Source organism: Bubalus bubalis, chromosome 14 (assembly GCF_019923935.1).
Source record: "Bubalus bubalis isolate 160015118507 breed Murrah chromosome 14, NDDB_SH_1, whole genome shotgun sequence".
NCBI classification, from domain to species: domain Eukaryota; kingdom Metazoa; phylum Chordata; class Mammalia; order Artiodactyla; family Bovidae; genus Bubalus; species Bubalus bubalis.
Genome location: NC_059170.1, coordinates 4664939 through 4685671, shown reverse-complemented (window position 1 = coordinate 4685671; position 20733 = coordinate 4664939). Strand labels below are relative to the sequence as shown.

Below are 20733 nucleotides of genomic sequence, written 5' to 3'. Positions count from 1 at the left end.
CCTGATCTTCCCCTGCCGGCCGTGGCTCGGTTCATCTTCATGTCCATCCACCTGTTCCATGTGTTCCGTCGCTCAGTCGTGTCTGACTCTGTGTGACCCTGTGGCCTGTAGCCTGCCAGGTTCCTCTGTCCATGGGATTGTCCAGGCAAGAATACTGGAGTGGGTGGGTTGCCATTCCCTCCTCTGGGGGTCCTCCTGACCCCGGGATGGAGCCCGGTCTCCAGCCCGCCGCCCGTGTCTCTCCTTGCGCCAACACACAAGCCCGCACCCTGCCCCTGTCCCCAGCCCCTCCCAGCCTTGGTGTCTGTCCAGCTTCCCTAGGGCTCTCACTGGGACCCTCCCTCCTCAGCTGGAAAGAGAAAGGCTGTGGGCCCGAGAGGGCTCCCGGTGGGGACTGGAGGGGCAGGCCGGCTGTGCGTCTGGTCTGCGTCTGCTGCCTGGGCAGCCCCAAGGACGCCTCCTGTCCTCAGAGCCCGGGGCTTCTTGTTGGACTGAAGCGGGGCCACAGTTGGAGGTGGGGGGGGAGGTGGTCCTGCAGAGATGTGCTTAGTGTGCGGGAGACTCTGGTGGGGGCGCTGTTAGTGATATTGGGGGTGAGCTGGGCACTAACGGGTGCAGAAGTGATGCCACTGGTCCCTGCCCCAGCTCACACTCACCTTGGAGAGTGAACCCAGAGGTGGGCGTTACAGCAGAGAATTATGAGTGGGGTGTGTGCTTCGGGCTCCTGTGCATGGCAGAAAGCAGGGGAAGAGGGGCCAGGAAAGGGCTGTGGGAGGGAATGGTGCCCTATGTGTGGCATCAGCCTGGCACTTGGTGGCACGGTGGTCCTGAGCGAGGCAGGCCCCAGCAGAGCACCAGCAGCTCCCATCCATGAGTGCAGGTTGCAGGTGATGTGATGGGTGGAGTGGGTGAGCCCCTCCTGCTGCGGGAACCCCTGTGCTGCCTGTAGCTGGGGTTGAGGCATCTGCAGAAAGTGTGATCCTGTAATACCTAAGGAGCCTGGGAAGTTCTTGAACTTGGCTCCATTCATGGTCAGCTTTCTGCCAGGAAAATAAGCCACGTCTCATTAAGCAGTAAATTCACCCAGGTGCCTGTTCTGGCTGATACCATCACACCTTGTCATGTTGTAATGTCAAGGCCAAAGTTCCTGTTACTTGGAGAGTCCTAATAAGTAACCGGGGAAACTTAGTTGAAGAGTGGGGAGTCCTGGCTTTTCAATGGAGTGAGGAGTCAGAGCAGGGAGGTGGCCAGTGCAGGGATGGACCTAACTGAGCCCCCGCGTGGGAGGCATCCCCTGGTGACCTGGGCCGGGGGTCTCAGCACTGTGGCCCAGCTCTGCCGTGTCCCCTCCTGTGTCTGGCGGCTCCTGGCTGGCTGGACCTGGCTCCAGAGGCCCCGGGCACCGCTCCCAGGAGTGTGCATGAGGAGGGGTGGTGGGCAGGCAGGACGCAGGCGACAGCAGTCGCTGGGGAGAATCGGGAGGCTGTGGGCCAGGGGCCTGGTCTCAGGGCCGGTGCCCAGTGTGGCCCCAGAGATCTGTCCCTATCTGGCCAGGAGGCATTCCTGAGCATCTCCACTGAGCCTGGTCACCTGGGTGATGATAAGCCACGCGTGTTAGGGGCTGAGAAGTATGCTGGATAGTTTCTGAGGGTCGCTGGGAATTAAAAATCAAACCAGAACTGGCTTCCACAGTTGTGGTTTAGTTTAAATACTCATGTTTTGAAACTGAATGCATTGAACACTGAAAAAAACGCAGTGTTGTACAACTGTACACTTGGGCTGTTCACAAGCTAATGACATCGTTTAAGAAAATTGAGGGGCCTGACATTTGCAGCAAGATGGACAGGCCTGGAAACTGTTATACTGAGTGAATAAGTGACACATGGATAGACGCATCATTATATCACTTATGTGTGGAATCTAAAAAAACAGGTGAGGTACAGATGAATGTATTTATAAAACAGAAGTAGAGTTGTGGGTGTAGAAAACAAATCTATGGTTACCAGGGGATAAGGTGAGGAGGGATAAATTGGGAGATTGGGACTGACATATACACCCTGCTGTATGTAAAATAGATAACTAATAAGCACCTGCTGTATAGCACAAGGAACTCGACTCCATACTCTGTAATGACCTATATGGGAAAAGAATAAAACAACAAAAAATGGATACAGCTATAGTATAACTGATTCACTTTGCTGTACAGCAGAAACAAAGACAACACTGAAAATCAAGTATAGTCCAATTTGAAAAGAAAAAAAAATTCAGAGGGCAGTAATAAATAATGCCATTCTCCAGCATTCATTGAGGAGTTACTGTTTTCTAAGCACTTTGGGAGGATTTGGGTAAAACGCCCTTTGAGGTAGAAACTATTATTAGCCCTGTTGGCAGATGAGAAGAATGAGGCACAGAGAGGTTCAGCGCCTTGGCCAAGGTCACACAGCTTGACAGAGGCACTGCAAGCCATCGGAGGACTCGGAAACGGGGCCTCATTTACCGTGCCGGGGGAGGGGTCTTGCTCTCAGCACTGGCAGCTCCAGGTAGGGCTCTCGAGGGGATGTTGAGAGCATCGCAAAGTCTACAGACGATACGTGCTGGAGAGGGTGTGCAGAAAAGGGAGCTGTCTTACACTGTGGGTGGGAGTGCAGATTGGTGCCACCATTATGGAGAACAGTATGGAGACCCCTTAAAAAACTAGGAATAAAACTACCACATGAGCCAGCAACCCCCCTTCTGGGCATATACCCTGAGAAAACCATAATCGAGACAGACACATGTACCCCAGTGCTCACGGCAGCACTGTTTACAATAGCTTGGACATGGAAGCAACCTAGCTGTCCATCGACGGATGGATAAGGAAGTTGTGGTACATGTACTCAGTGGAATATTACTCAGATATAAAAAGGAACACTTTTTTGAGGCAGTTCTAATAAGGTGGATGAACCTAGAGCCTATTATACAGAGTGAAGTATGAAAAAGACAAATATCGTATATTTATATATATATATACATGGAATCTAGAAAGACCGTACTGACAGTCCTATGTGTGGGACATCAAACAAGACACTGACAGGAAGAACAGACTTTTGGACACAGTGGGAGAAGGGGAGGGTGGCATGATCTGAGAGAATACCACTGAAACGTGTGCATTGCCAGAGGTGAAGCCGGCTGTGGGAGTTTGATGTGTGATGCAGGAAGCCAGAGCTGGCGCTCTGTGCCAACCGAGAGAGATGGGGTGGGGAGGGAGGCAGGAGGAGGTTCCAAAGGGAGGAGACACGTGTACCCATTGCCAGTTCGTGTTGATGGCAAAAACCATCACAATATGGTAAAGTAATTATCCTTCAATTAAAAAAAAAAGTGCCAGTCGGAGGTCCTCTGTGACCCCTGCCTTCACTCCCAACCCCATTCCCACTGGCGGCTTGAGCTACTTCAGAGGCAATGGGCAGGTGGTGGGAAGCCTTTACGGCTTGTCCTCGGGCCCCCCAAGAGGCCCCAGAAAGGGAGCTCAGCCTCCAACCCACCCCGGTTTGTTGTTCTCGAGAGCCTGTGGGTGGGGTGGGTTGGACAGCGTGGCCCGGCCTGCCGGTATTGTCCTGGCTGCTGTCTCTTCGTACCCCGGGCTTCTGCTCCGGTAGACCTAGAGAGCTTCTGCCTGGAGGCCAGCCCGCCCATCCCCCTCTGTGCTGGGCTCTTCCTCCCCTTAAGTCTCCACTTCTGTTCCCCTGAAGGCCTTGGCTGCTCCAGGAGCCACCTCGTGGGCAACCCCAGCCCTTTACCCCGTTCTTCCGCAGCCCCTGGGCCGGGCTTAACTCCTTTGATGCCAGATCTCTGCCAACCACCTCCTTTTTCATTCATTCATTCAACAAGTACTTATCATCCCCCACCTATCCGAGCCAGATGCTGTTTCATATCCTGGGAACCTGGGGAGGACAGAGGACGTTCCCGCCCTAGACAGCCGATAGTCTAGTGTAGCATATGAAGTGCCTCCTGGGCGAGAAGGAGGTGAGGGAGGGGGTGATGTGGGTCTGGGGGCAGGAGGTGGTCAGAGAAGGCCTCCCTGAGAAGGAGACATGGAGCACAACGAGGCCCCGGAGGAGGTAAGGAGGGGAGTGTGCAGGCGTCTCAGGCAGGGGCGGGGAGGCGAGGCCTGGTGGGCGGTGTGTTGGAGCTGGAGGTGAAGGTAGGGGAGTGGATGGAGCAGGTCCTGGGATCGTCCAAGGACCGGGCCCTGGAGGGTTTCGAGATACGGAGGGAGATGCTGGAAGGGCAAGGGTGGAGATCAGGAGGCTGGAACTGCTGGGGTGGTCCATAGGGAGACACTGGGGGCCTGGAGAGTGGAGGTGGGGAAACGTTGTGTGTGTTTAATTGAAGTTCTTCATTGACACAGAGATTCACATGCAGTTATAAGAATTTATAGAATAGAAAGCGCCCTTGTACACTTTGCCCAGTTTTCCCCAAATGGTAACATTTTCCAGAACTGTGGTACATCACATCTGAGATTTCGACCTTGATACAATCTGTTGCTGCTCTTGGATCTCCCTGGGTTTTTTGGGAGGCTACATCACATGACATGTGGGATTCTAGTTCCCTGCGTGGTTGCGTTCATGCTCAGTCGCTTCAGTTGTATCTGACTCTTTGCGACCCCATGGACTGCAGCCCGCCAGACTCCTCTGTCTATGAGACTCTCCAGGCAAGAATACTGGAGTGGGTCGTCATGCCCTCCTCCAGGGGATCTTCCCGACCCAGGGATGGAACCCGCGTCTCTTGTTTCCTGCGTTGGCAGGCGGGTTCTTTACCGCTAGCACCACCTGGGAAGCCCCAAACCCGCCTCGCCCCCCTGCCTTGGAGGGAGTCTTAACCACTGGAAGTCAGGGAAGTCCCTTGGGTTTCCCCAGGTTTACCTGTACTCACTCGTTTTAAGTTCTGTACAGTTGGATCTGTCCTGTACAGTCCTGTTGTGTTGAGGTTCCTGTCTCCACCACAGCGCAGGCTGAACGGTCCCAGCCCCGGAGGGGTTTCTCACGTCCTTCTGTGACCACCTTCACCTTCCCTCCCCCAGCCTTCTCCCCAGCTCCTGGCAGCCGCCACTCTGTCCTCCATGTCAAAAATTTGGCCATTTCAGAAGTGTTCTATGAATGGAATCATACAGCGGGTCACCTTTGGGGACTGGCTTTTCTCGCTCAGCATAATTTCCCGGAGATTTCATCCAGGTGGCCGTGAGTCGGGGGTCCTTCTGGGTGCACTGGCAGGCGGAACCAGGGTTGGAGATGCGATGGTGGGGCTCAGGGCTGGAGGAGTCTAACAGGAGCCTGAGGGCTTAGCCTGGAGGCAGAGCGAGCACTTGCTGATTAAGCATCTGCCGTGGACCAGGCGCTCCTGGGCGCAGTGGATGCAGTCACGGAAGAGAGGAGAAGGAAGACGCCCCTGATGCGGGACTGGAGGCCTGGGCTGGCTGTGGGGGGTGGGGGGCGGGGGGCGGCCCGGAATCTCTCTTCCTCTTTCTGGCTTTGCAGCCTGGGACGGGGCACCGCCCCTGGGTGGAAGGGGGAGGCCAGAGGTTTCTCCCGGGTCCTGAGTCAGATGAGAGAAGAACCTGGTGCTGTCCCTCAGGCCAGATGGAGTCTGCTGCACCCAGACCTCCCTGTCTTCTGCACCGGCCTTTGTCCTTTCAGAATACTATTATTTCTTGGACAAAGGGATGGGGTTTAGGGTGGGGTGACTTGGGAGTTTCTTGTGTCCCTGCCGGGCACACCACCTGGGTTTGGGATTGGGGAGGCCCCATATCCCAGGACCGACTCTCCAGCTCCCTTCACATCTGCTCCCTAGTCCTTGCCCGAGTCCCCCGCCCCCCTCAGCCCCCCATTTCCTGTCGAGGCTTCTCGGCACTTCCCTCTCCTCCTCCCTCTCATTTTCTCACCAACCCCCCCATCTTCTCCCTCCTCCTTCCCATCTATTTCTTCTTTCTGAACTCTCCTGTTTCTCGTCTTTGCATCTTCTCTCTCTCTTGTTTTGGCTCTTTCATGTTTTTCTCTCCTTTGTTTCTTGTTTATGTCTCTACCTCCCTTTGTCTGAGTCTCCGTCTCTGGGCTGTGTGCTGTGCTTAGTCGCTCAGTCGTGTCCGACTCTTTTCAACCACATGGACTGTAGCCCGCCAGGCTCCTCTGTCTATGGGATTTTCCTGGCAAGAACACTGGAGTGGGTTGCCATGCCCTCCTCCAGGGGATCTTCCCAACCCAGGGAACGATCCCAGGTCTCCCACATTGCACACGGATTCTTTACTGTCTGAACCACCAGGGAAGCCCCCATCTCTAATTATGTTCCTCTCTGTTTCCACCAAGCTCTGTCTCTCCCTCTTTTCCTTTCTCTTGCTCTCAAATGTTATGTTGCAGACTTTGGAAAACGTCCTTTTTCACGCTCAGGGGGCCCAATGGATAAAGTGTCCTCATCCGACCAGGACAGTGTGCGAGCTGAGTTCTGTGAAAGTGCCTCATGAGACCCGCGTCTGCGCCTCTGGGGCCACGGGGACGGGATGCTGACAGTGACCGTCGGAGGCTCCCAGGCCACCCAGTCTCCTGGGGTCGGGGGGTGGGAGCCCAGTGCCGGCCTGGGACGGCCTTGCAGCAGGTTCTTGCAGTGCTGGGCAAAGAGCAGGGGTGCGAGGCGGGCCTGTGGGCAGCTGCTCGGTGCCTGCCGGTCCTGGTGGCTGCCTCTGTTTTCACCCTGACGGCTTGTTTGTTTAACGGAGAACAGCTGCCCACGTGCGGGATGCCAACAAAACGGTCGAGTGTGTGTGTGTTTGCTCTCTGCTTCCCAGAGCTAACTGCTGCTGTTTCCAACATCCTTTCATGGAGTCAACCACCTTCGAGGTCAGCCATTGAAGCCTTGAGGATTCTGTTGAAAATCAGCATCAGAGTGAAACAAGGATGGCTCTGATGAGACTGTGACCAGCTGCTGGGCCCTGACCAGCTGTTGGTTTGGGCTCATGGATGTGGACGTGGAGAACCCCAGTGGGACAGGAGGCCACTGGCCGTGGGCAGCTGGTTTGGTGCCTTGGCCTGGAAAAGCATCTTCTTTTACCTGATCTGTTCTGGGATAGCCCTAGCTGCAGCCAAATCCATCCACTGAGGTCCTCCCCAAACTCTACCTTTGCTGCCACAAGCCACCCTTGGCCCCATGAGGTTTTCTCAACCAGGAGCTCTGGGCCCACGCTGTGCATGGAGCTGACCGCGTGTGACTGTCCTAAGGATGGAGAACGCAGATCCCAGTTTGTAATCCGGCTCTGTGACTGCAGCCCGCTGCAGAATTGGCGGGGGCCGTGCAAGATGAAAACCTGGGGCCCGTTTGTGAAGACTTAACTGAGAGGGGCTTCCCCTTGGCTGCTCAGTGGTAGAGTCCACCTACCAATGCCGGAGACATGGGCTTGGCCCCTGCTCTGGGAGGAGGGGTCCACACGCCACAGAGCAACCAGGAGCCACAGCTGTGAGCCCAAGTGATGCAACAACGGAAGCCCACGTGCCCTGGAGCCCAGGCTCCCCAACAAGAGGAGCCACTGCAGTGAGAAGGCCAAGCACAGCACGGAGCGCCCAGCACAGCCAGAAATAAGCGAGTAAAAGTTTTCTAAAATATTCAGCTTACTGAGAATTTCAAGATAGTGATAGCAGAGCATCAGATCAAGCCATTTGGCCGGGCCTGCCCGTCACTTGCAAGTGTCATGCTTTGCATGGAGCTTAAGCTTGCAGCATCTCAGTAAAATGGGGTGGACACCCAGGCCTAGCCCCTGTCCAGGACTGTCCTGAGCAGTGACTGAGATAAGGGAAGGTCTAACTGCCATCTTCCTCGCTGTCATCTTTAGGATATTAGTATGATTGTTTGATAGCTTGTCACCTGTGTTGTGCCCTTCATGTGTGTTTATTTTTAAATGACCTTTTTATTTTGAGTAATTTTAGATTTGCAGAAAACCTTTTATAAAGACGGTACTCCTGAGAGCTTCCGGGCTCCCCTTGTTCCGTCTCCCCATCTCCCGTCACCTCACGTGACAGGTGGGTTGACAACCACCGGGAGAGTTGTCAAAACCAAGACCTCCCACACTGGTCCGGTGTTATTCACGGAACTTTGGATTTTACCAGATTTTCCCTTCTCATCCGTTTTCTGTTCCAGGCTCCCCTCCAGAGCCATGCGTTGCTTTTACTGTGTGCTTTGATTTATTTGGCCGTACCAAACAGCATGTGGGATCTTAGTTCCGTCACCAGGGACTGAACCTATGCCTTATGCAGTGAAAGCACCAAGTCCTAACCACTGGACTGCCAGGGGATTCCCAAAAGCCTGTTTCCTCATCTGTGAAGGGCCTTTGTGATCTGCAGATTTAAGTCTCTGAAATGTAGCAGGTGCCCAGTTAACATATATACATGTAAGTGTATAGTAGTTAGACGGTTAGCCTCAGTGGCCGTCTGATGAGAAGCAAAGCCCAGGTCAGACACCCGCCTCCTCCAGGAGATGGCCGGGGAGGGCGGAGGGGCCACAGCTGGAGGGGTCAGGGAGCCCCCAGAGACCCAGCGCTGGAGGGGCCGTGCTGTGACTCCGTCTACCCGCTGTCCTGTCTTGCCTCCCAGACCCCGTGTGAGTTTGCAGTTGCTCGCCAGTGTCTTGGCAGAACTTTCAGGGGCTCCTCCTCTGCTGGTTTCCACGTTAATGCTTTTCCTCCAGCTAAAAGCGGGATCCACAGGGCTCTGGAAGCCGCCAGGGCCAGCGTGGCCTCTCACGAGCCTGCACCAGCTCGTCCCTGCTTCTGGGGTCCCCCTTGCACCGGAGCTGTCCCAGCTGGGGTCCCCAGGCCTGTCCCCGTCACTGCGGCCGCAGCAGCCTCTGCCGCCGCCGTGCTGAATGGGCTGGCGGGGCTGGCGGAGCCGGGGGCTGGGGGGCAGGGGCGCTGGTCCGTGCGGCCACCATGGGGCCGGCCAGCCCACCCTGTGGGCAGGATTGGACACGCAGAGGCTGCTCAAGAGGGATGAGAGGGGCTCTGCTCACAGCTGTCAGAGTGTTCTGGAAGGCTGGGGCCCTGCAGCATTCACAGGCGTGGCCGGCAGGGCAGGTGGGCGGGGCCTGAGGAGCCCTTGATGGGGGCTGAGAAGGGAGGCTGGGCCCGGGGGTGAAGGGCCTTCGGGCTGGCCGAGGTGGAGGCCGCTGCCAGGAGCTCAGGAGAGCCCGTTTGGCGCTCAGCTCTGCCGTTTAGCGGCTGTGTGACCCTGGGCACATGCCCTGCCCTGCCCTCTGCCAGCCGGCGGTCTTCGCCACAGAACAGCCCCGGGGCCGCACCTGACTCTGGGCGCTGGCGTGCCCTGGGGGGCCCCCGGGTTGAGGGCGCAGCCACTGGTCCCAGCAGCGGCCCAGGCTGGCCGTTCCCCCTGCCCCCAGGGGACCAGGTCGCAGGACTGGAAGCATCCACGGCCCCATGGTGATGTGAGCCTGGAGCCACTGCTGACCCAGATGCCCACGGGCTTGGCGATCCTGAGGGCGAGTGAGGCAGGCCCGTGGCAGACCAGACGGCACATGCCCCATCTAGGGGGTCCAAGTCGCCACAGCCCGCAGGAAACGGGCCCAGCGCGGCCAGGTGGCTGCATTGTTCAGGAGAAACTGGGGCGCGGTGTTTACTTGAACCATCCTGGTGCCTCCACGGTGGCAGGTAATGCATTTTACAATTTGCACCAGCCCATCCTGTGAAGTGGCAGACTATTTTGGGGGGCTCCAAAATCACTGCAGATGGTGACTGCAGCCATGAAATTAAGACGCTTGCTTACTCCTTGGAAGAAAAGTTATGACCAACCTAGATAGCATATTCAAAAGCAGAGACATTACTTTGTCAACAAAGGTCTGTCTAGTCAAGGCTGTGGTTTTTCCAGTGGTCATGTATGGATGTGAGAGTTGGACTGTGAAGAAAGCTGAGCACCGAGGAATTGATGCTTTTGAACTGTGGTGTTAGAGAGGACTCTTGAGAGTCCCTTGGACTGCAAGGAGATCCAACCAGTCCATCCTAAAGGAAATCAGTCCTGAATGTTCATTGGAAGGACTGATGCTGAAGCTGAAACTCCAATATTTTGGCCACCTGATGATGTGAAGAGCTAACTCATTGTAAAAGACCCTGATGCTGGGAAAGATTGAGAGCAAGAGGAGAAGGGCATGACAGAGAATGAGATGGTTGGATGGTATCACCAACTCAATGGATATGAATTTAAGTAAACTCTGAGAGTTGGTGATGGACAGGGAAGCCTGGCGTGCTGCGGTCCATGGGCTCGCAAAGAGTTGGACATGAGTGAGCGACTGAACTGAACTGAACTGATTCTGTCAAGTGTGTGGGCCGGATGCTACCCAAAGGCCATGATTTGCTGTTTCTGAATAGGCTAGAGGGGGGGCACCTGAGGGTCCAAGGTTGGAAAGCAGATCCTGGAGGGATGTCTCAAGTCCTGGGCGAGAGCACAGCTCCCTGCCCCAGTCAGCCCCAGGGCCCCTGGGTCCTGGCTGTGCTAGGCCAGGGCGGGCCTGGGTTTGAATTCCGCTCTCTTCCAGTTCCCGGTGGGCGATCCTGGGCAGGTGTGTCTGTGAGCCTTCGTTTCCTCTTCTGGAAAATGGGAGTAGGAACACCCGTCTGTCTCAGCAGCTGGACGTGAACGGGCTGTGGGCCTGTAGGTTCCGCTGTGGGCTGGGCACTCAGGAAGAGCTCATTACTCATCACTGTGGTTGAGATGAGAAAGCCTGGGGGCTTGGTCTGTCCTGATGGACCGGGATGTTTCTGCTGTCTGCCTGTTTCGCCCTGCCTCCACCCAGTACAATTTTGTATGTTAGAATTAGAGACAAGCTGCTGTGATGATACAGAGTCCTCGTGTACCCCTCACCCAGCTTCCCTTATTGTTGGCGTCCTGCCTGACCGGGTGCCCTGCCACAGCTAAAGGACCCTCCTCGATGCACTGCTATCTAACTAACCTCCGAAGCTTTATTCCGATTTCGCTAGCTTTCCCCAGCGCCCTTTTCTGTTCGGTATTAGAGATAGTCATGTGTCTCCTTAGCCACCTCTGGTTTATGACAGCTTCTCAGGCTCTGCTTATTTTTGATGACCTTGACAGTTTTGAGGATTATTGGTTAGGTATTTTGTACACCGTCCCTCAATTAGGGCTGATCTGATGTTTTTCTCGTGGTTAGGTTGGGGTTGTGGGTTTTGGGGAGGGAGACCACAGAGGTGAAGTGCCCTTCTCGTCACATCAGATCCAGGGCCCCTGCTCTCAACATGACGTAGCACGGATGATGTTGCCCTTGACTATCTTGCCGAGGCAGTGTTTGCCAGGTGTCTCTCCTGGGCAGTTATTTCCACCCCGCTCTCTCCCCTGCTCTGTTCTGCGGAAGCAAGTCACCACGTGCAGCCCCCACGCAAGGGGAGTGGAGCCTCTGCAGCTGGGGGCAATGCGTACATCAGTTATTTGGAATTCCATTTTACCTTTTGGGACAATTTTGAGATCCAGAAGTCTTCACTGTTTTGGTGATCATTCCATTCATCATACGAACGACCTGGGTTGAGTCTTGGCTCCACCCATTTATAGCTGCATGACCGTGGGCAGCTCGCTACTCGCTGGAGCGATGGTGAGCGGAATGGCATACGTCTGTCAGGCTGCGCAACAGAAACCTGACTGACATGGTTTAACCAAGTAGGGTTTGTGCTTCTTCCTTGTGTGACAGGAAGTCCTGAATGGCCAGTTGACTATCATCCTCAAGCCTGTGGCGTTTGTCCTCACAGTGCCAAGGTGGCTGCAGCACCTCCAGAATCACTGCCGTGCTCCAGGCAGGACTCCATGAAGTCAGTGGCATTATCCTCATTTGACAGAGAGGAAAGTGAGGCTCCAGAGGAGGGAAAGCTCAGCCTTGAAGCAGGGCTGTGAGGGTTAGAGATGAGCATACTGAACAGGGTCACAGGAGGTGAGGTTGTTGCTTACCCAGTAGGTTGGGCCTCTTCCAAGTCCCCTGGGCTGGAGGTGCCTGGTCACTTGGCGGGCGAGGGTGAGTCTCTGGCTCCCTGCACTTGCATCCATGGTCAGCCTGACGCCTCTGCCTCCCAGAGGTTGACCACACCTTGGAGCCTCAGAACCCGGCCTACGTGTGGGATGGAGGTGCGGTGTTTCTTTTGAAGTGGAGGATGCTTAGTGAGTTGGGACCGGATGGAGTTGCAGTGGCGTCTCAAGAGCAGCCGGCCAGGCATCACTCTGGCCTGGGGTGAGTGGGCCCGGCCCTGACCCTGCAGCCTGTGTCTGGCGGCCTCTTGCTCGGTGCCCACTTGCATGGGAGATACAGGGATGGCTTTGTTATGCCTGTTCTACTTAGGAAGGCAGATTTAATTTAGGGGCAAACTAAAAATACCAAACCTGGCCTGCCCCCATCTTTTTTTTTTTTTTTGCTGCGCTGGGTCTCAGTTGTGGCATGTGAATTTCTTAGCTTTAGGATGTGGGATCTAACTCCCTGACTAGGGACTGAACCTGGGGCCCCCAGCATTGGGGGCGTGGAGTCTTACCCTCTGGACCACCAGGAAAGTCCATGGGGCCTGCCCCCATCTTTGTAAATAAAGTTTTATTGGCACACAGCCACACCATTACTTTACCATCACCCATGGCTGCTTTGGTGCTGGAAGGGCAGAGCTGAGTAGCTGTGACCCTGACCATGGGGCTTGTGAACAGTTACTGTCTGGCTCTTTGCAAAACAAATGTGCTGAGCCTGGCCTGCACAGAAAGCAGTCCAGGCTCGGGAATGTGCAGCTGGGGCTTCCAGGAGGGAGACAGAAGGGGGCTGGGACTCACAGGGGGCCGTGGGGGATTTCTGGGAGCGGGACTGGGCAGATGAAGCCCTGAGGCGGGTGGGCCCAGCTTCAGCAGACGGTGCTCTGACTTGGGGTGGTGGGGGGCTTCACAGGAGAGGCCCCGAACCCAGGCTGGCCTGAGGCTTTCCTTTGCCACATGCTGCAGTGACCTAGTGGGGGGTTTGTCAGAAGAGGAACTTGTCAGGGGTGCAACCCACCAAGGGGGGCCAACCCCGAAGCATCCACCACCAGAAGCAGTGGGTTCTGGAAAGGCAACGCGGCCGCCAGGGGCCTGGGGCCGCCCACAAGGGGCGCCTCGGCCTAGCCACCGGGAGCTTCCAGATCATCTGATTTTCCAAGAGAAGCTAGCTGGCAGGCTGGTTTTTCTGAGAAGTCTGATTTTTTTCAACATGTTTGAAATTAATTCCAGTTTTTAAAAATCATGTAGCCAACCAAGTGTGTGCGTGCGTGCGCGCGCATGCACACACACACACTGGTGTGTGTCTGGTGTGTGGGCTGCGGGTTTGGGAACGCGGGGGTCCCGGGTGGAAGTGAGGAAGACGTGGGAGGCTGGGCAGACCCGGGAGGGCCTGCTAGGCCCAGTGCCCCGGCTCCAGAGGCCCTCCTCCAGCTGGGGGCTGGGGGGAGGGTGGCAGAGCCCTGGACCTGTGGTCTCAGGTTTCCTCCCATCCGGTTCCCCCCTGCTGGAACCTTCCCGCCCACAGGCTGGGGGCAGGGACGAAGCCTCCTTGCGAACCTGGCCGCCCCTGGAGAAGCATCTTAGCATCAGCTGCAGGCCAGGGATGGGCAGGGATGCTCTCAGAAGTCCCCTCCGAGATTCTCCAGGATTTGGGTTTGAGGCTGGAGCCTTGTGGGGCAGTGGGCAGGGGTGACCTGGAGCCGGAGAGGCCTGAGTGGACCCCAGCTCCGTGGTTCCCTGGCTCATGTGACCTCTGAGTTGGGGACTGCCCCTCCTGTTGCAGGTCGTCCTGAGAATCCAAGAAAGCATGGGCGTGAGAGCTGTGTTTCCTTGGCATCCTGGGGGGCCCGGGACTGGGCCCAGACCTCCAGGGTGTGGTCCTGCTCAGCCAGACAGCATCTGCGGTGCCCGGCTGTTGGCAACTTTGCACACCAGCCTTCACCTGCCGCTTTCCCTGCTGGTTTCCAGGCACTTCCCTGCACTCCTGCAGATTTATTATTTGCTTTAGGCAGGATGCTTTGTTGCAAGTGGCAACTATTCAGGTCAACCTGGTTTAAGAAAAGAAGAGAATCCTATGGTCTCAGGAACAGAAAAAGCCCCAAGGTAACACTGTGTTTGTTGGTCGCTCAGTCGTGTCTGACTCTTGGCGACCCCGTGGACTGTAGCCCGCCAGGCTCCTCTGTCCATGGGATTCTCCAGGCGAGAATACTGGAGTGGGTTGCCACGCCCTTCTCCAGGGGATCTTCCCGACCCAGGAATCAAACCCCGGTCTCCTTCATTGCAGGCGGATTCTTCACTGTCTGGGCCACCAGGGGAGCCCAACACTGCCGAGCTAACACTAACCTTGGGCAAAATGTAATTCAGGTGCTCCAGTGATCCTGTCAGGATTCTGTGCTGCTTCACCTCCCAGCTCTGCAACCCTGCTCCCCTGTGTTGGCTTCTTTCTTGGGCTGAATCGACTGCCAGTGTGGGGGCAGAAGTGACCGCCAGGCTCATGGCCCATCCTCACAGGAACCCAGGAAGGGCGACGGGGGCAGAAAACATGCCTCTCCCAGTAGCCAGAGCCCCAAGCCTGTTTCTCAACTGGACGAGCCTGGGTCACCTGCTCACCCCTGGACCAGTCACGGCCCGGGTGGGTCGGGCCTCCTCTCACCCCTCCTTCAGCTGGGGGGCTGGGGAGGGCAGCGGGGATGGGGAACTGACACCAGGGACCCCTCAAGACCATCAAGGCACTGGTACCCATGTGGGACGTGGAGGCTGGACAGGCTGAGCTAGCATCCCATGCCCACCCGCCCTCCAAGAGCAGCATCGAGGGCTGACGCGGCCACCTTTGGAGCCCCCAGCTCAGCTTGGGCCCCCCCGCCCCCCGGCTGACTGCAGGCCCAGAGCTCCGATGAGCTGTGAGTCACTTTCCCAGAAATTTCCCACGTGCCCCAAGAAGTTGTCAGGGGCTGGGCCCAGGGCCAGTGTGGAGGGGTGAACTGGCCTCCGGGGTGTCTCTCGCCATCTCCCAGGCTGGGGGCCCCCGGTGGAAAAGGGGAGCAAGCTCGTCTGGGATGTCTCGTCCTCGTGAGCCCCTGTGGGGTCCGGGTGAAGGGACTTCCTCTTGCAAGCGCACACGTGGCCATTCTCTAATAACCCACGGTGCCAGCAGAAGGCTCACCTCTCCGGGCGTCTGCTCCCTCCTGAATGCAGGAAGGATGCTTCCGCTCCATCACCAGCAAAAGTGCCACCACTTTTTGCACTAGACCTTGCTGGAACTAAAGATACGATTTTATTTAAAGCTGCTCGCAGTCTCTCAGGCCTCCTTCTCCTTGGTTCCTTCATCGTTATATGGATTTTCTCCTTCTTCCAGGAGCCTGTCTCCTTGAGAGAGGAGGCAGAAGCCCCATCCCTGTTGGGAGAACCATTTCAGAAGGAACATGGAGGGACTTCCCTGGGGGTCCACTGCCTAAGACTCCAAGCTCGCAGTGCAAGGGGGCTGGGGTTTGATCCCTGGTCAGGGAACTAGATCCCACGTGCCGCAGCTAAGAGTTCATGAGCACAACTGAAGACCTCGCATGCCACAACTAAGACCCAGCACATCCAGATATATACGATAAATAAATAAATATGCTTAAAAATACGAAAAGAACAGGGGGTCAAGAGGCCCGGCATCCCCAGGACAGGGATACCAGCTCTGGCCTGGCCCCTTGCCCTGGGTCCCGAGATCAGGAGAGGAAGGTGCACTTTAGCCCCCATGCCATGTGTCAGGACAAGGGAGCTGGTCTTTTAACTGTCATTACTTGCCTGTTGCGTTTTCTAGATACCACAGCGGTCAGATCTCAGGAGAAAGAGGGTGAGGATTATCTAAAACGATGGCTTATCCACGGACGGCATCCTTGAGGCTGTGAGACAATCTTGGGGCTCCTTTCCCAGCTGTGTTTGGGTCGTGGTGCTATGGGAAGACTCGAGTCCAGTCGCAGGGGTGGGGGGCAGCCTAGGAAGATGCTGCCCAAGTACCACCCCCACCCCCACCCCCACTCCACCATGCGGGCTGAGCCCAGAGCAGCTGACCCGGCGTTTGCTGGTTAAATGTTCCCTTTTGTGAGGCAGACCCTTGGCCAAGGTGACTTGCTTGCTAGTCCCAGCTTTCCAGACGTGGGTGGTGGTGACTCAGGGAGGTAGGCAGTCCCTGGACCCCGGGTGCATTCTACCTCATCTGAAATCAGGTAGATAAGGTGTTCTTTGGTGGTTTCTTTCTGCAGCAGAGACCAGCTCTGGTGGGGAGTGGGGAGTTCAGGGCTCAGACATTAGAGTCTGTTCTCTCTCACCCCAAATCCTGCCACTCTCACTTTGAAGGGACACCTGCCTGTAACAGCTTCCGCTCTGGTCCCCTCTTTCCCCTCCAGTCTGCTTTCTGCTCTTTCTAAAACACATCTCGTTACACACACTCCCTGCCCCGCTCTGTCTCTCTCCTGATCTCTTAGGATAAAGTTCTTAGTACCACCTCCAAGAGCCCACGTCATCTGGCCCTGGTTTACAACTTCCTGTCCACACGCTGACCCGGCCTGACTCCAGATGGACCCACCTTGGTGCCCGTGGCCCAGCACACCCCCCAGCACTGTCCACACGGACACGGGGTGTCTGCAGCCTGGCCACCACCTCCCCACCGCCCCCCACACAGCCCTTCCTAGGTCCTCAGCCCCTGGGAACCTCTGAGCCCTGCAGGAGCTGGGCGCCGAGGGCCCCGGTGCCCCCTCCCGTATTCCCCATCACACACTGGGAGTGTGTTCCCAGGGCTCCCTTGTCTGCGGATAAGCAGGGAGCCCTGATGACTGGGGCTGCGTCGTGTTTACGGCGGTGCCCTTGGCCGGGTGCGAGCACGTGTAAGGTAGGAGTTGAGGGGACAGGTGCTCGGAGTTGCAGGTCGGGGGGGGGGGTGGCGGGTAAAGCACCTTCCTGGGCTTTGTCTCCCTCGCCCCCTGCCACAGTGGGGAGGGCGGTCCTGGTGTTGCTGCAGGGACAAGCATGGGGCAAGTGAGGGTACACTCAGGGCAGTGTGGGGCTCATGCGGGGCTGAGTTTTGGTGGCGCTGTTATTAACCGTGGACCGGAGCCCCACACCACTCGCTGGCACCTGTGAGGGCCGCTGAAGGCTGGGGCAGAGCTGGGCCCAGGGGGCGGGCCTGGGGCCTGGGGGCGGAGGTGGCCTGTAGATCACACAGCAGAGGGAGCTGCGGGTGGGGGTGGGAGGACCAGAAGGTGGTCAGAGGGACCCCAGGTGGAGACGTGCAGAACCTCCTCCCTCTGCCCCCCGGACCCCCCCATTAATGCCCGTATCTGCCTGCCAGGTACACCTGGGAGCCTTGCAGGACTTCCCTCCTCCGAGCAGGTCACGGGATCAGCCCCGGCTCTAACTGAGAATCACCTGAGAGCTTTGCAATACTCAGGTGCCCGGCCACACCCCAGACCGATGACGTCAGGCTCTGGGGGCGGGGCCTGGGTATAAGCATCCAGGACTCTCGCAGGGGGTCCCTTGTGCAGCCGCGTTTGAGAAGCCCTGTTTGGGGCGGTCCTCTGTGAAACCGGTTTGACCCAGAGATGCCTATGTAACCTGTAGGGTTAGGAGAGCTTGGAGATCATTGCTTGATGGAAAATCTCCCCTCCCCAATCTCCCTGCCACAAAGACCCACACGAGACATAAGTAAGCCCTTCTTAAAATGGTTCAATTAAAAGAAAAAAATGCATATGGCAAGGCCTTCAGGAGCACAGATGGGCGCTCACAGAACTATCGCCGACCCCAGATCCCCCAGCGGCGGCCTGAGGTGCGGTCTAGACTCCCGCTGCTGCGGGTCCTAAATGCCGCTTCCTCGCACTCGGTGGCCTGAGGTGCAGCCGCGTTCTCAGCCATCCTCCCAGAACCCTCTTCCGCCTGTCCTCTCAAACACTGCGGAGCTCTGGGCACACGGACCAGCCCTGCCGGTCCCCATCAGGTGTCAGGCGGGCTGGCTTTGGCTGTCGCAGGCTCTGTGACATTGATTCTTCATTCTTCACCATGATTCTTGGTGAAGAATCATGGACTCTGCTCACCTGGACCACCCTCCCTGCGGGGTGAACTCCTGCTACTGGAGTTCTTGGGTCTCAGAACAAGTGGCTTCACGTGACTGACCGGGCACCTGGTTTTCTGTCTTTCCAGAAGCGATGGGCACCGGTGGCCCCGACATTTGAGCTGCCCGCGTTGTACAGAACGGAGGACTATTTTCCCGTGGACGTGGGGGAGGTGATGCCCCGAGCCCCCAGCTGCCAAAGGCGTCTGTGAGCACTTCGGTCCTGCCATCCGGGCGTTGGGAAGTGAAATCTGTGTGCAGAGCAGATGTGGTTTTCTTCTTTTCTTTTATTGTTGTGGGTTCGTTTTCTGAGTTTTCCCCCTTGCTTCATGGGGGCGCATGGGGTTTGGAGAAGCGCTTGGGACCCAGGGGGTGGGCAGTGCCTCGGTGATGAGCTGGGAAGGCCTCCTGCACCAGCTGTGGCTTGCCTGGTGGTCTGGACGAGGTGGTCACCCCTGGGGATAGCTGGTCACCCCAGGTGACGGGCTGTGGGGACATGGATATCTTTGCACAGGAATTGTTGGGGTCTTGGGAGGTATCACCAGGGTGCGTGGCTTCAGGTCCATCTGATTTGGCTGGTTTGTCTGAACCCCAGTGCTCACTGGCCCTGTGAACCATCTCAATAAAGTGTCAAGAGGTCACCTGGTGTAAGTGTTTCCTTGATGGGTGCTCCTGCTACCAAGTCAAGCCAGATCCTCAGAAGCTGCTTATTCTAAAGCTCCTCACCTGAGGGGAGTGCACGGCTCTGGCCTTCAGGTGCCCACAGAATGCCGAGACCATTAGGATTTCCTGAGGTCTCCCAAGGGGTGTTGGCTTTAACTTCTCATGTAGATGGGTTTTGAGCTATCGTCCCGAAACGTTGGGTTCCTCACTTTGGTGATGGATATTTCTAGTTTCTGGAATCCTTCCCAGAGCTAAGAACACACACACACACCCTGTACTACAGACCTGCATTCAGATTTCAGCACACATATACCACACACACACACCCCCTGTTCTGCAGACCTGCATTCAGATTTCAACACACACACACACACACCCTGTTCTGCAGACCTGCATTCAAATTTCAACACACACACACACACACACACACACACACACACATACCCTGTACTGCAGACCTGCATTCAAGTTTCAAGGAAATCTGATATCATGAATCAGGCAAGAGCAGTAGTAGCAAGGCAAAAAAAAAAAAAAAAAAAAAAAAGTTGAGCCTTGTCAATTTTAGGATACTTTTTAAAATAAAAAGCTATTACGTGAAGCCCTTGCTTCAAGTAGAGTCAGTGTTTTTGTATACAGATAATTTTTGTAAACATTTTAAAACGTTGAGACCTTATTATCCATTATTGAAGTATATAAATCCAGTGTTGAGGTCACTGAACCTTCGCACACTGAACACATCTGCCTGGCCCTCACCCCATCTCGAAGCGCGCACTCCTTGTCCGAAGCCCCTCCTGCTCCCTTCCAACCACCACCCCCCCCCTCCCCCGCCCCCAGCACCCCCCCACCGCCCCGCCCCCGCCCCGAGCTAACAGCATCCTGACATCTCACAGCGCACACGGGGCTGCTGTCTGGGCTTCTGTTCTGTCCCTGGAGGTGGACTGGCGTGTGCAGGCTCAGCGTGGCGGCTTTGTGCCCGCTCCCGCGGCCGCCGCCGAGTCTGTGGGCAGCGTCCCCGTGGCTGCTGACCGTTCGTTGTCATGGCTGCGCTATATTGAGCAGGACTGTTTTTAACGAAGAGAGAAGCTTAGACCCCTTCCCGGTGCCCCGGTCTGCTGAGGGAGAGCGGAGAGTCGATGGGAAGTTCGTTTTTCAGACAAGCAGCGAGGGCACACGCTTCTGGAAAACCAGGCATATGTTGATGGCTGGAGACGCCCACGCTTCTTTCTCCTTCCAAAGCCTGGACCGAGGGCTCGGGAGAGGCGGGTGGGGGTCACGTGATCAAGCCACAGCCGCAAAGTGTCCTGAAGTAGAGACCTGCAGGCCCAGGGCTCAGAGCCCTCGCCTCGTGCAGCTCTGGGCCGGTGGCTCTGGGCTCGTGGCTTGCCCTCTCTGAGCCCAGTAAGAGGCAGAGAATAAGGGCACCTGCCTCTGGGGCTGCAATGAGGGAGCGATGACCTGTGTCGGGGCCTGGCTATGGGTGCTGGGCAGCAGGTGGCTGTGACGGTGATGGGGCTGGGCCGGGGAAGGGCCGACTGGCCTGTGTTTCTCGGTGGGCTCTTGGCATCCGGGCTGTTCCCAAGGCCCGGGCCCTACCTTTCAGAATATTCTAGAAGGAGGCAATGGCGAGTGAGAGCTGCAGAGTCCTACTCCGCCTAGCCGACTCTGCTGTCCGGGGACTCTTTGTGGGGTCACCCCCTCACCCCCAGGGCAGTGAGGAGGGGTGAGTTTCCTTGACAGCATCTATGGGGAGACAGTGACTCATGAGCTAGAATTGGTTTCCCAAGTTTCCTGGAGTTGCAGTGCCAAACAATGAAATTTTAGGGATGCTTGGAGACATGGAGCAGGAGGGCGAGCCAGGGCACAGGGCCTGCTAGGAATCGCTGACCTCGGTCCTCTGAGCAGCTGAGGTGCTGGCCTGGGGCCAGGTACCCTGATGGGCGTCATCTTCAGAAC

At 56.6% G+C, this 20733-nt stretch overlaps 1 protein-coding gene across 3 annotated transcripts in view; it reads left to right on the top strand.

Moving 5' to 3' along the window:
- Nucleotides 1–18758, top strand: part of BCAS4 (breast carcinoma amplified sequence 4) — a 56940-nt gene extending 38182 nt beyond the window's left edge. For 2 of the 3 annotated variants that reach the window (XM_044927534.1, XM_025263285.2), the window contains one exon: nucleotides 18207–18758. In XM_044927534.1, coding sequence (XP_044783469.1) covers nucleotides 18207–18329 — 123 coding nt within the window. In that variant the 3' untranslated portion in view covers nucleotides 18330–18758. The remainder of the gene's footprint in view (nucleotides 1–18206) is intronic. The other variant, XM_044927533.1, reaches the window with a different exon arrangement.
- Nucleotides 18759–20733: the final 1975 nt, after the last annotated feature.